Source organism: Psammomys obesus, unplaced genomic scaffold (genome assembly GCF_907164565.1).
Source record: "Psammomys obesus unplaced genomic scaffold, mPsaObe1.curated_primary_1811, whole genome shotgun sequence".
NCBI classification, from domain to species: domain Eukaryota; kingdom Metazoa; phylum Chordata; class Mammalia; order Rodentia; family Muridae; genus Psammomys; species Psammomys obesus.
In genome coordinates this window covers 436,475-446,350 of record NW_026590466.1, presented here as the reverse complement: position 1 = coordinate 446,350, position 9,876 = coordinate 436,475, and the positions used below count along the sequence as shown (strand labels likewise).

The 9,876-nt window shown below is 40.6% G+C and overlaps 1 protein-coding gene across 3 annotated transcripts in view; it reads left to right on the top strand.

Annotated features, from left to right (window-relative positions):
• Positions 1-9,876, top strand: part of Gpr143 (G protein-coupled receptor 143) — a 52,893-nt gene that overhangs the window by 27,016 nt on the left and 16,001 nt on the right. For 2 of the 3 annotated variants that reach the window (XM_055607408.1, XM_055607409.1), the window contains exons 8-9: positions 180-417; positions 8,758-9,181. In XM_055607408.1, the coding sequence (XP_055463383.1) occupies positions 180-417; positions 8,758-8,852 (333 nt within the window). In that variant the 3' untranslated portion in view covers positions 8,853-9,181. Of the gene's footprint in view, positions 1-179; positions 418-8,757; positions 9,182-9,876 lie in introns of those variants that run through there. The other variant, XM_055607410.1, reaches the window with a different exon arrangement.

Below are 9,876 nucleotides of genomic sequence, written 5' to 3'. Positions count from 1 at the left end.
ATTTTATTTTATTTTATTTTATTTTATTTTATTTTATTTTATTTTATGTGTTTGGATGTTTTAGAGGAAAACCAGACCACTGGGCATAGCAGGATGGAATTTATCATTATGGTGACTGAAGGTTGTCCTTTTTCCTATACTCCTTTGACCTCCATGTGTTCTTTTGCCCTCCTTCCTAGGGAATACTGAATCCAGCCCAAGGACTTCTCTTGTCTCTGGCTTTCTATGGCTGGACAGGATGCAACCTGGATGTTCACCCTCCCAACATGGTGATTCAATGGGAAGCAATGACTGTCTCTGCTATTGAGGGCACATACCAGTCACCTGTAGGCTCCTGTGTACCCCATGAAAACACCAGGAAAGTGATGTGTGTTGGGGGACACACTTCTGATGAAGTGCTGAGCATTTTGTCTGAAGGTAATGTCCTGTTGCAAGGGAGGTGAACTGCAGAGCCCCAGAGCTCCCTGCAAGTCCTTCATTAAGCAGGGTGGTACAAATGGGGACCTACATGTCACTATGCTCTAGTATTTCTTCTTCCACTTTTTTTATTTTTTATTTATGTTTCCCATCTTTTAGAAATCTAGTTCATTTGATGTACATGGTTGTTTTGCCTGTATGTATGTCTGTACCCTACATTCATACCTGGTGCTCATGGAAGCCAAGAGGTGGAGTCAGATCCCTCTGGAGCTGGAGTTACAGGTATTGTAAGCTGCCATGCAGGTGCTGGGAATTGAACACAACTCTGCTAGAACAGCCAGTGTTTTAACCGCTAAGCCAGTTCTCCAGTCCCTCACCTATTTTTTTTTTAAGATTTATTTATTTATTATGCATACAGTGTTCAGCCTGCTTGTCCACCTGCAGGCCAAGAGAGGACACCATATTTCATTACAGATGGTTGTGAACCACCATGTGGTTGCTGGGAATTGAACTTAGGACCTCTGGAAGAACAGCCAGTGCTCTTAACCTCTGAGCCATCTCTCCAGCCCCCCTCACTTATTTTTAAGACAGAGTCTCACTATAAAACAAAAGCTAGCCTCTAATATTCAATCATCTTGCTTCAGCTGTTTGAATGGTGGTATTACAGAAATATAACACCATATACATCTAATTGATTGCTATAATTTTCTGGCAGTCCAAAGAGAAAGGTTTAAAAACACTCGGGGTCTTAGTTCCCAGTACCCATATTGGTGACCTACTATTACCTATAACTCCAGCTCCAGGGGATCTGATGCCCTCTTCTAGTCTGGATGGTCACCTGAACAGACATATACTCATACATACTCATAAATAAAAATAAATCTAAATAACAAGCCTACACAGGGATATCAGAACAACATTTGCCCCATCCTCAGCTGGCTCATAGAGAATGGGTAGAAACATCTGGGTTTGTTGCTGAACTCTCATTTCCAGAGCAGCACCCTTTATCCTTGGCTAGCTGCTTCTACATTCTGCAGGCTGTGTTATGTATGCACTCCAGAGTTATCAGCCTCTCTGATCACAGCTCACTAGAGTTTAACAATCAAAACTCTTTATACATCAGCAAAGGTCTTTTGTGGGCATAGTGTCCCCCAGGGTCAGAAAAAAATGTCTCTCTTGCAAAAACTTAAAGAAACTTGCATTTTTGCACATGTTATCCGGGATGCATACACCCCCATCTACACACAAGAGACACACACAGACACATATACACACAATGAAAGACAAAACACAGTCCCACCAAACTGCTTTGATTTATACCAAGCTAGAGGGAGGTCCATTTAGAGAAAAGATGTGTGGAATTTCCTAGGGAAGTTCTATCTTCTTTTGCTTTCCTGCTATTTAAATACATGGCTGAGAAAATATGTAGATAAATCAATGACTGATGCCCTGAGGTGATATTGTGTGGTTGTATTGGGGAACTGTAGAGGAAACAAGGAAACCGTTCTGGCTGAACTTGCAAGAAAGAAAAACTGTGTTTAGGGAATTTCTTTCCCTTTTCCTAGCTGTGCTGGAATGGAACCCAGGGTCTCATCCAAGCTATTACTGCAACAACAGACATACCGCAGCCTTTAGGCTTCTGATGTAGCTCCAGTAGTTCATGAAGGAAAGGGACATACAAATTCAGACTGCTGTCAACATGCCAAGTTACTGATACCACCTGGGGCAGGAGGCAAAATGTTGCATTTAGAATTAATTGTGTGTGTTCGAATTCCCATCCTGGTGGCTTAAAAGGGCTGAGCCGTTTTTCACACTATAATAAAATTCTACAACAACAATAAACCTCACTACATCTGGTCCCTGCACCCTACTTCCCTCACCTCAAAAAGCATTAATCAGATCTCAGTTGTTTCTTTTTTTTTTTTTTTTTTTTTCAGCTAGCTGTTTCCTAGGAGTGTTGTTCATAGGCTGAAAGCTTTCTTCCAAAATGAAAAAAAGTCTTTAAAAATGAAAAAAGGTCCAACAGGAAAATACACAGGGCCACTGTTCATAATGGCTGCTGCCTTAAGGAGCCCATTTTTGCTGATCTTTTTTTTTTTTCCTTTTACAAATGGAACCTGATATGTTACTAATGCTAGGGTATTGTTACAAAATAGATCTACACCTCCAAGTCCTAACTCAAGACCTTTCAAAGCACAGGAAGAGGTTCTGGCATATTAAGGAAGATCTGGGACCCTTCTACAGTCACAAAAAAAGAGAATCCACAGTGATATATAATCCAAATACCATAGAATTTATCCGTTTATCCTTTAAACAGTTTGGTGCAGTTTGTTATATTCATGAAGTTGTGCCATCATTGCCACTGTCTAAATCCAGAATATTCTTATCACTTGGAGGCTATGAACACTCCCTATTCTTTTGTTGTTGTTGTCTAGAGCTTTATGTCCCTTAGGCAAGCATTTTACCAACTGAGCTATATTTTCAGCCTTCTCCATTCCTGGCAACCACAAATTTTTCTGCACATTCCCTATAAATCACATTATATAGTATTTGTCCTTTTGTGTCTGACTTCTTAGCTTAATTTTTTTGAAGGTTCGTCAGCACACGGTTCTTTTTTATAGCTGAGTAATATTTCATAGTATGGAAATACTCATACTGTGATTTTTTTTTAAAGCAACTACTGTTGACTGTAAAGAACTCCACCAGGGCCAGGGATTACAGGCGTGTACCCCTGCATACCTTGGAGAGGCAGAGGTCGGTGGAGCTTTGTGAGTTCAAGGTCACTCTTGTCTACAAAGTAAGTCCAGGACAGCCAAAGATACACAGAAAAATTCTGCCTCAAAAAACTAAAACAACAACAAAAAAGAACTCCATCAGGCCCTGTATTAGGAGCTTTGTCATGGGTTTGTAGCAGGGACTATAAACTCTGCTCTCATGGTTTATTGTACAAGTTCAAAACAGTTAAAATTATTCTATTTAATTAATAGAAAAACGATAGAAAATATTGATTTGTTTTGTTTTTTCGAGATAGGGTCTCTGTGTGTGCAGTCCTGGCTATCCTGGAACTCATTCTGTAGACTAGGCTTGCCTCAAACTCACAGAGCCTGGACACTGCTTCTGAAGAACTGGGATTAAGGTCATGCACCATCATTGACTGGCAAAAAAAAAAAAAAAAAAAATGGAGGAAAAGTAAAGCAAATGAGAACCTTTCTAAAAGAAAAAAAGAATTTCTGTAAAAATAGCAGTTATTAGGATGGAGGTATAGTTCAGTAATAGAGCACTTGTCTAGCATGTACAAGGTCCTGGGTTCTACCCCCAGCACTGTAAATATACAGAAGAAAACAACAGACCCTGTCCAATTAATTTATTAATTAAAAGAAAATGGGGAAAGGCAGCTGTCAGTTTAGAATCCACAGTGAAGTATTGTTTGTTTATCTGCTGGGTTAGGGTTGTTTTTAGAAGCTTTCTTCAAACACAGACTAAGTTGGAAAAATTAACCAAAAGCATTGCCTGTGAAAGTATAAAGTGGGGGTCTGGTGAAGGTATTAAGTTTACACTTCCTTACCTTGAAAATAGCAAAATTAAAATGACTCATAAGGGTTGGAGAGATGGTTCAGAGGTTAAAAGCACTGGCTACTCTTGCAGGGGACCCAATTTCCGTTCCTAGCACCCACATGGCAGCTCACAGTTGCTTGTAACTCCAGTTCCAATTGATCTGATGCCCTCTTCTGGCCTCTATGGGCACAGGTCTGTACACATAGGCAAGCAAAAGACTCATACACATTAACTAAAGAAACCTTTAAAATGACTTCTAAGGTAAAGTTACTACCATTTTGTATGGTGGCTCTGTGCAGGAATTTGCATACATAGATCTGCAAAGAACAAAGAGCGCTGTTGTGCAGAAATTAAATCACATAAGTGTTTTGCTTCTTAGAATGCTAGAGTGCATTAAAAAATGTTCACATCTCTTTTGGTTCATACTGTTTTAAATGGTCTAGTGATATTTTAGTTACTTATCTGTGCAGTAACAAAAACTCAGAGGAAAGAAACTTTTAAGAGGAAAGATTTAGCTGGGTGTGGTGATGCATGCATTTACTAGCACTCAGTGGGGGGTGGTAGTGGTGGTAGTAGTAGAGGGGACAGAGGCAGGTGGATCTTTATATATTTGAGGCCAGCCTGGTGTACAATGAGAGTTCCAGGACAGCCAGAGATATTGCACAGAAAACCCCCTTTTTTTTCTAACAAACAAACAACAAAAAAAAGAAACAAGCAAAAAAGAGGTTAGCAAAGCATCTCTCAATTTTCTCATGACCTGCTGGCCGGTGGTAATGCATGCCTTTAATCCCAGCACTCAGGAGGCAGAGGCGGATAGATCTCTGGTCTCCAGAGTGAGAAAAAAGTGTATATCTATCTAATAAAATATTATTCCATCATAAAAAGAACTGTGTTCACCATTGCTTGGTTCTATTACTCCTGGCCACAGATGGTGCAGAACATCATTGCTGGGAATTAGTTGGTTGATATCATTATGTCTTGTTTACCTAATATCAATAGACTGCATGAATAAGGAACTAACCAATAGCCTAGCAGCCATGCTGAACTGTCTCCAGAGTCTTGCTCTGCTCTGTCAATACTTTCTCTTCATGGAGTCCACCGATAAGACAGAAAAAAAGCCCAAGGCTACCCAGGCTTGCTAGACTCCACTCTACCCTTGTCTGACTTAGGACAAGGACGCTAAGCTCAGGTGTCTTTATTTCTGAAGCGTTGGCTTTGAGAGTCCTTAGGCATCACTGTTCTCCATAGAGATGGGGGTAGGGAATGAAAGGCCAGACACTTTACAAAATCATGTGACTCTGAGTTTGTCCTCAAGGGTGAGGTCATGGGGAAGTATTCTCAGCAAAGACCTTGATCACAAGTCATTTTATAATACCAGATGGATCATTTTTAACAAAACTACAAATATCCCTCATAAGTTCTCATGCACCCAAGATGAGTTCATAAACAGGGTGACCCTGTGAGAACAAAATGTTTTTCAAATGCCTTCAGCCAGCCTCTCTTACAGCGGTGCTTTTCTGGAAGCTTTTAAAAGCCTTCCCAGCTAGTATCTGGCCACTCTAGCCAGATGGTTGCTCTCCATTACCCTTGATGGCACCCACACTCAAATCAGAGCCTGGCTATATAGAGCCTATGGCCGAACATCATTCTTTTGTTCCCTTCTCTAGATTCCCTGAGGGGATCACATTTGCTTTGTCTTCACCACTCTTGTGTCATCTCAGATTTATCTGCTCTGCCCCTGGGGAAGGTCTGGCTGCTGCTTCCTCAAAAGGCCACAGTGGGTGACCCCTGTGCATTAGAGTAATCTTTCGTTATGATGCTTGCCTCTGTTCAAACTGTTACTCTTTCTCCCTTCGTTAGGTCATCAGTCTTAATGCTGCTCCAGCTTCCAAAGGCACATTTCATTGCTGTTGAGGCATTGACCTCAACTATATCCACTCAATACATTTATTGAGTACTCCATTCTAGTGGAAGAAAGAAAATGACTATAGGAAGTCCACAGTAATTATGTAGTATGATATGCAAGTAGTGAGAAATACTATGAACCAAAACTGTTTAGGGTGCAAGGGGTATAACTAAAATGCAAAGAGCTTGCTTAACATGTACAAGATTCTGAGTTCAATAACTGATGTGTTAAGAATGGGTACCACTAAAAACAGAGAGGTGTGGCGCTCATTTTTTGATAGGGTATCCCAGAAGTTTCTGGATGGATGAAGTAACATCATGAATTGAGACTGAAATAAAACATAGAAGAGAGGGTCATGAGAAAAACAAAACAAAACAAAACATTTTTTTCTGGTTTTTTTTTTTTTTTCAAGACAGGGTTTTTTCTGTGTAGTCTTGGCTATCCTGGAACTCACTCTGTAGACGAGAGATCTATCTGCCTCTGCCTCCTGAGTGCTGGGATTAAAGGCATGCATCACCACCAGCCAGCAGGTCATGAGAAAATTGAGAGATGCTTTACAAGCAGAAAAAAAAAGCTGTGGAATTGCTTTTGGCAGGACCATACCTTTAGAAGGGGAGGAGGGAGAGGTAGACCAGTATGCCTGAGGGATGATAGGAGTGATAGCAGAGGCTGCAGAAGTAAGCAAGATCCACTGGTGGGGCTTAGAGACTGTTTGCACATGCATACTGGGAAAGCCCCCTTTGATTCATGACTTCTGTCTTTGAATTCTCCATATCCAGTTTCTACCTTGGCTCAGAGCCAGGGCTCCTGGGTATTTTGGGAGCAAAGGAATAAGTCTACTGTTTGTTCCAAAGAATTTTGCTACCCGGAAGGAAGGAGTGCTGGTCTAATGATTAAGTAGACCTGCAGGGTGACCCTTGATGAGAATGTTTTATTTTTATCTTGTTTATTGAGCTTACTTTCCCACCCTTTTTACTGTGTTGTGACTGCTGTCTGTAAGTCATGTCATATTCTAAAACAAAGGGAAAATTGATTAGTAAGGAAATAGAACAGGACTAGAGAACAATGATGAGATCCAAGGAAAGCCAGGTGAAATGAACCTCACGAGGGTACTAAAATGTGTGACTACTTTGTTTTTGAGCTTCCTTGCTGGAAACTAAAGAGAGAATGTGATGTTACAAAATTAGTTATTCTGAAGAAAAATTAGCAATGGCTTTTAGAAGCAAAACATGGCTGGCTCTCTCTCATGCTCACACAGGTTCCAGACATCAAGGCCAGAGAGAAAGGTCTTCTTCAGCTTCTCATGAAATGAACACCAAATAACTTAGAGATTACTTGGATGTGTGCACTATGTCATCATATGAGAAACATCTTTTGTCACTCAGTCATTGTATCTAGAGCCTCAATTTATGATCATAAAAACAAAACTGGCTTGGCAAAGCATCATTAGGCATGTGCTGTTGTAGGTTGGATCTTGATATGTGTTTAAATTACAGCCTTTGAAAGATGGAGAGATTGTTTTCGGTGCTTCCAGGTGCTGAAGGACAGGAGTTGCAAGATGAAAGCTGGTGGCACTGTGTGTGAGGACAAGAGGGAGTTTTACAGAGAACATAGATTCCTTTTTTGGGGGCTTCCTGGAGCTGAGTGCAGGTAGCCAGGCAGTTGTGACTGTGTATGTCACAACTTCCCATGGATGGACTCTTTATTGTTTGTTAATCCCACATAACACATTCAGGGCTCCAGGGTCACATTAATTAAACTCACATTTCCTCTGGAACCATGTGTCAATTGCCTGAAATATTTCTGTAGGGTTCGTTCCATTTTTCCTTTTTTTCTGAATGAATAGATTTAAATGTAGTAAGGGATGATGTAGAGGGGTTTTTTCCTCCTTTTTAAAATGCATACACACAGGCAACATTCATGTCATCTCTCTCTCTCTCGCTCTATCTATCTATCTATCTATCTATCTATCTATCTATCTATCTATCTGAGACAGGGTTTCTCTTTGTAGTCTTAGCTGTCCTAGAATTCACTCTGTAGAAGAGGCTGGCCTCAAACTCACAGAGATCTTCCTGTCTCTGCTTCCCAATTGCTGGGATTAAAGGGATCGGTCACCACCACACAACTTTGATGTCGATTATTTTTTTGAGACAGGGTTTTTCTTTTTTTATTTTTTGCTAATTACAGTTTATCCACCTTGTATCCCAACTATAGCCCCCTCCCTCGGCTCCTCCCAATCCCAACCTCCTCCCTATTGTCCACCCATGCCCCTCCCCCAGTCCACTGACAGGGGAGGTCCTCTCCCCTTTCATCTGATCTTAGTCTATCAGGAGACAGGGTTTTTCTATGTAGTACTAGATGTCCTGGAATTTGCTATGTATACCTGGCTGGCCTCAAACTCACAGACACTTGCCTGCCTCTGCCTCCCTTAAACTGGGATTAAAGGCATGTACCGTTACAGCCAGCCTTAGATGCTAAGATTTGACTAAGAACCTTCCATCCTTCCTTTCTTCTCTCTTTCCTTTCTTTCTAGAAAAAGAAAGAAAAAATTTCATTTTGTTCTAGTACTAGCAGCATTTTGTGAAGTTGAAGGAAGGACTTCTATGGGCTGGCAACTTTGCTCAGTTATTACAGAGCTTGGCTAGCTAGCATGTTGTCCTATGTTCAGTCCCCAGCACTATATACAATGAACATAATGGTGCATATCTATTATTCTTGCACTTTGGAGGGGGAAGCAGGAGGATTAGAAGTTCAAGGTCATTCTTGATTGTATATTAAGTTTAAGGCAAGCCTCATCGACACATGACCCTGTACCAACAAAACAATAGAAAGACTTCTAAAACCTCAGTACCAACACAGCCTCCTCTTTTCCTCTCCAGGTTCTGATGCCAGCACTGTCGATATCCATAGTGCAACTGGGTCCTGCACCATAAAGGAAGTTGACTCAATTTCCCAAGTCCAGGGGGACCTCTGAAGGGATGGGATAGGAGTCACACACCCTTATTTTTCAGGCTCTGTCTCTTCATTTCGGATTGTGTTCTTGCCTTTCTTCCTATTACAGTGTCACCATAACGTAGCATCCTCCAAATTCCACTATGGTCACCATAGTGGAGCTCACTGAAGATGCACTTTATGCTAGGAGAAACAACACACCAGAGCTTGGAAATGGAAACTTCCTTCTAGAACATTCAGTGGCACCTCTTGACTCTTACTTACCATTTGAACTTTTTCTGAGACCAGCTGTAATGTTACATGCCAGATCCAAGTTCTTAAGAAAAAAGTTAAATAAAGTCATTGTGTCTAACTCCATTTTGAAGTGGATTCTGTCTAAATAACCTCGACCCAGTGGTCTTCTGGAAGGTTTGGATGGTGCAGGAGACAGACAAGTCCAACCGGATGGACTGGGAGTGGAGCACTGGGAGGTATGAAACAAGTCATTCTCTAGTCCCAGTAGGGCGGGGGTACATCATATCTTTAACAGAGCTGTCTCTCCAGTTTTGTGTCGAGTAGTGACATAGCCTAAGAACTCCCTAGAGCTATGATGTTCACCTTTCCCTCAGTTAAGATGACACATGTAGCTGGGCACAATAATTCATGCATTAACACCAACACTAGAAAAGTTGAGATAGGAGTATTGCCTTGAGTTTACAGACTGCCTGAGCTACCTAGGCAGTTTAAGGCCAGCCAAGGCTACTAAGACCTCATCTCAAAAATATCAAATCAAATTTAAACAAAACAAAACAACAAAAACAAGAGGGAAAAATATAATCATCTATCTGGAAAAGAAAAATCTAACCATCTATCTATATGTATGTATGCTTATAACATGCACTCACAAAAATACACATGATTTCTCTTTTGTTCTTTGCAGAAATGTTGCAGCATGCACTAGGGTTATAAGCCATTGTAGTGTGTGTGTGTGTGTGTGTGTATATATATATATATATATATATATATATATATATATATATATATATATATATATATATATATATATA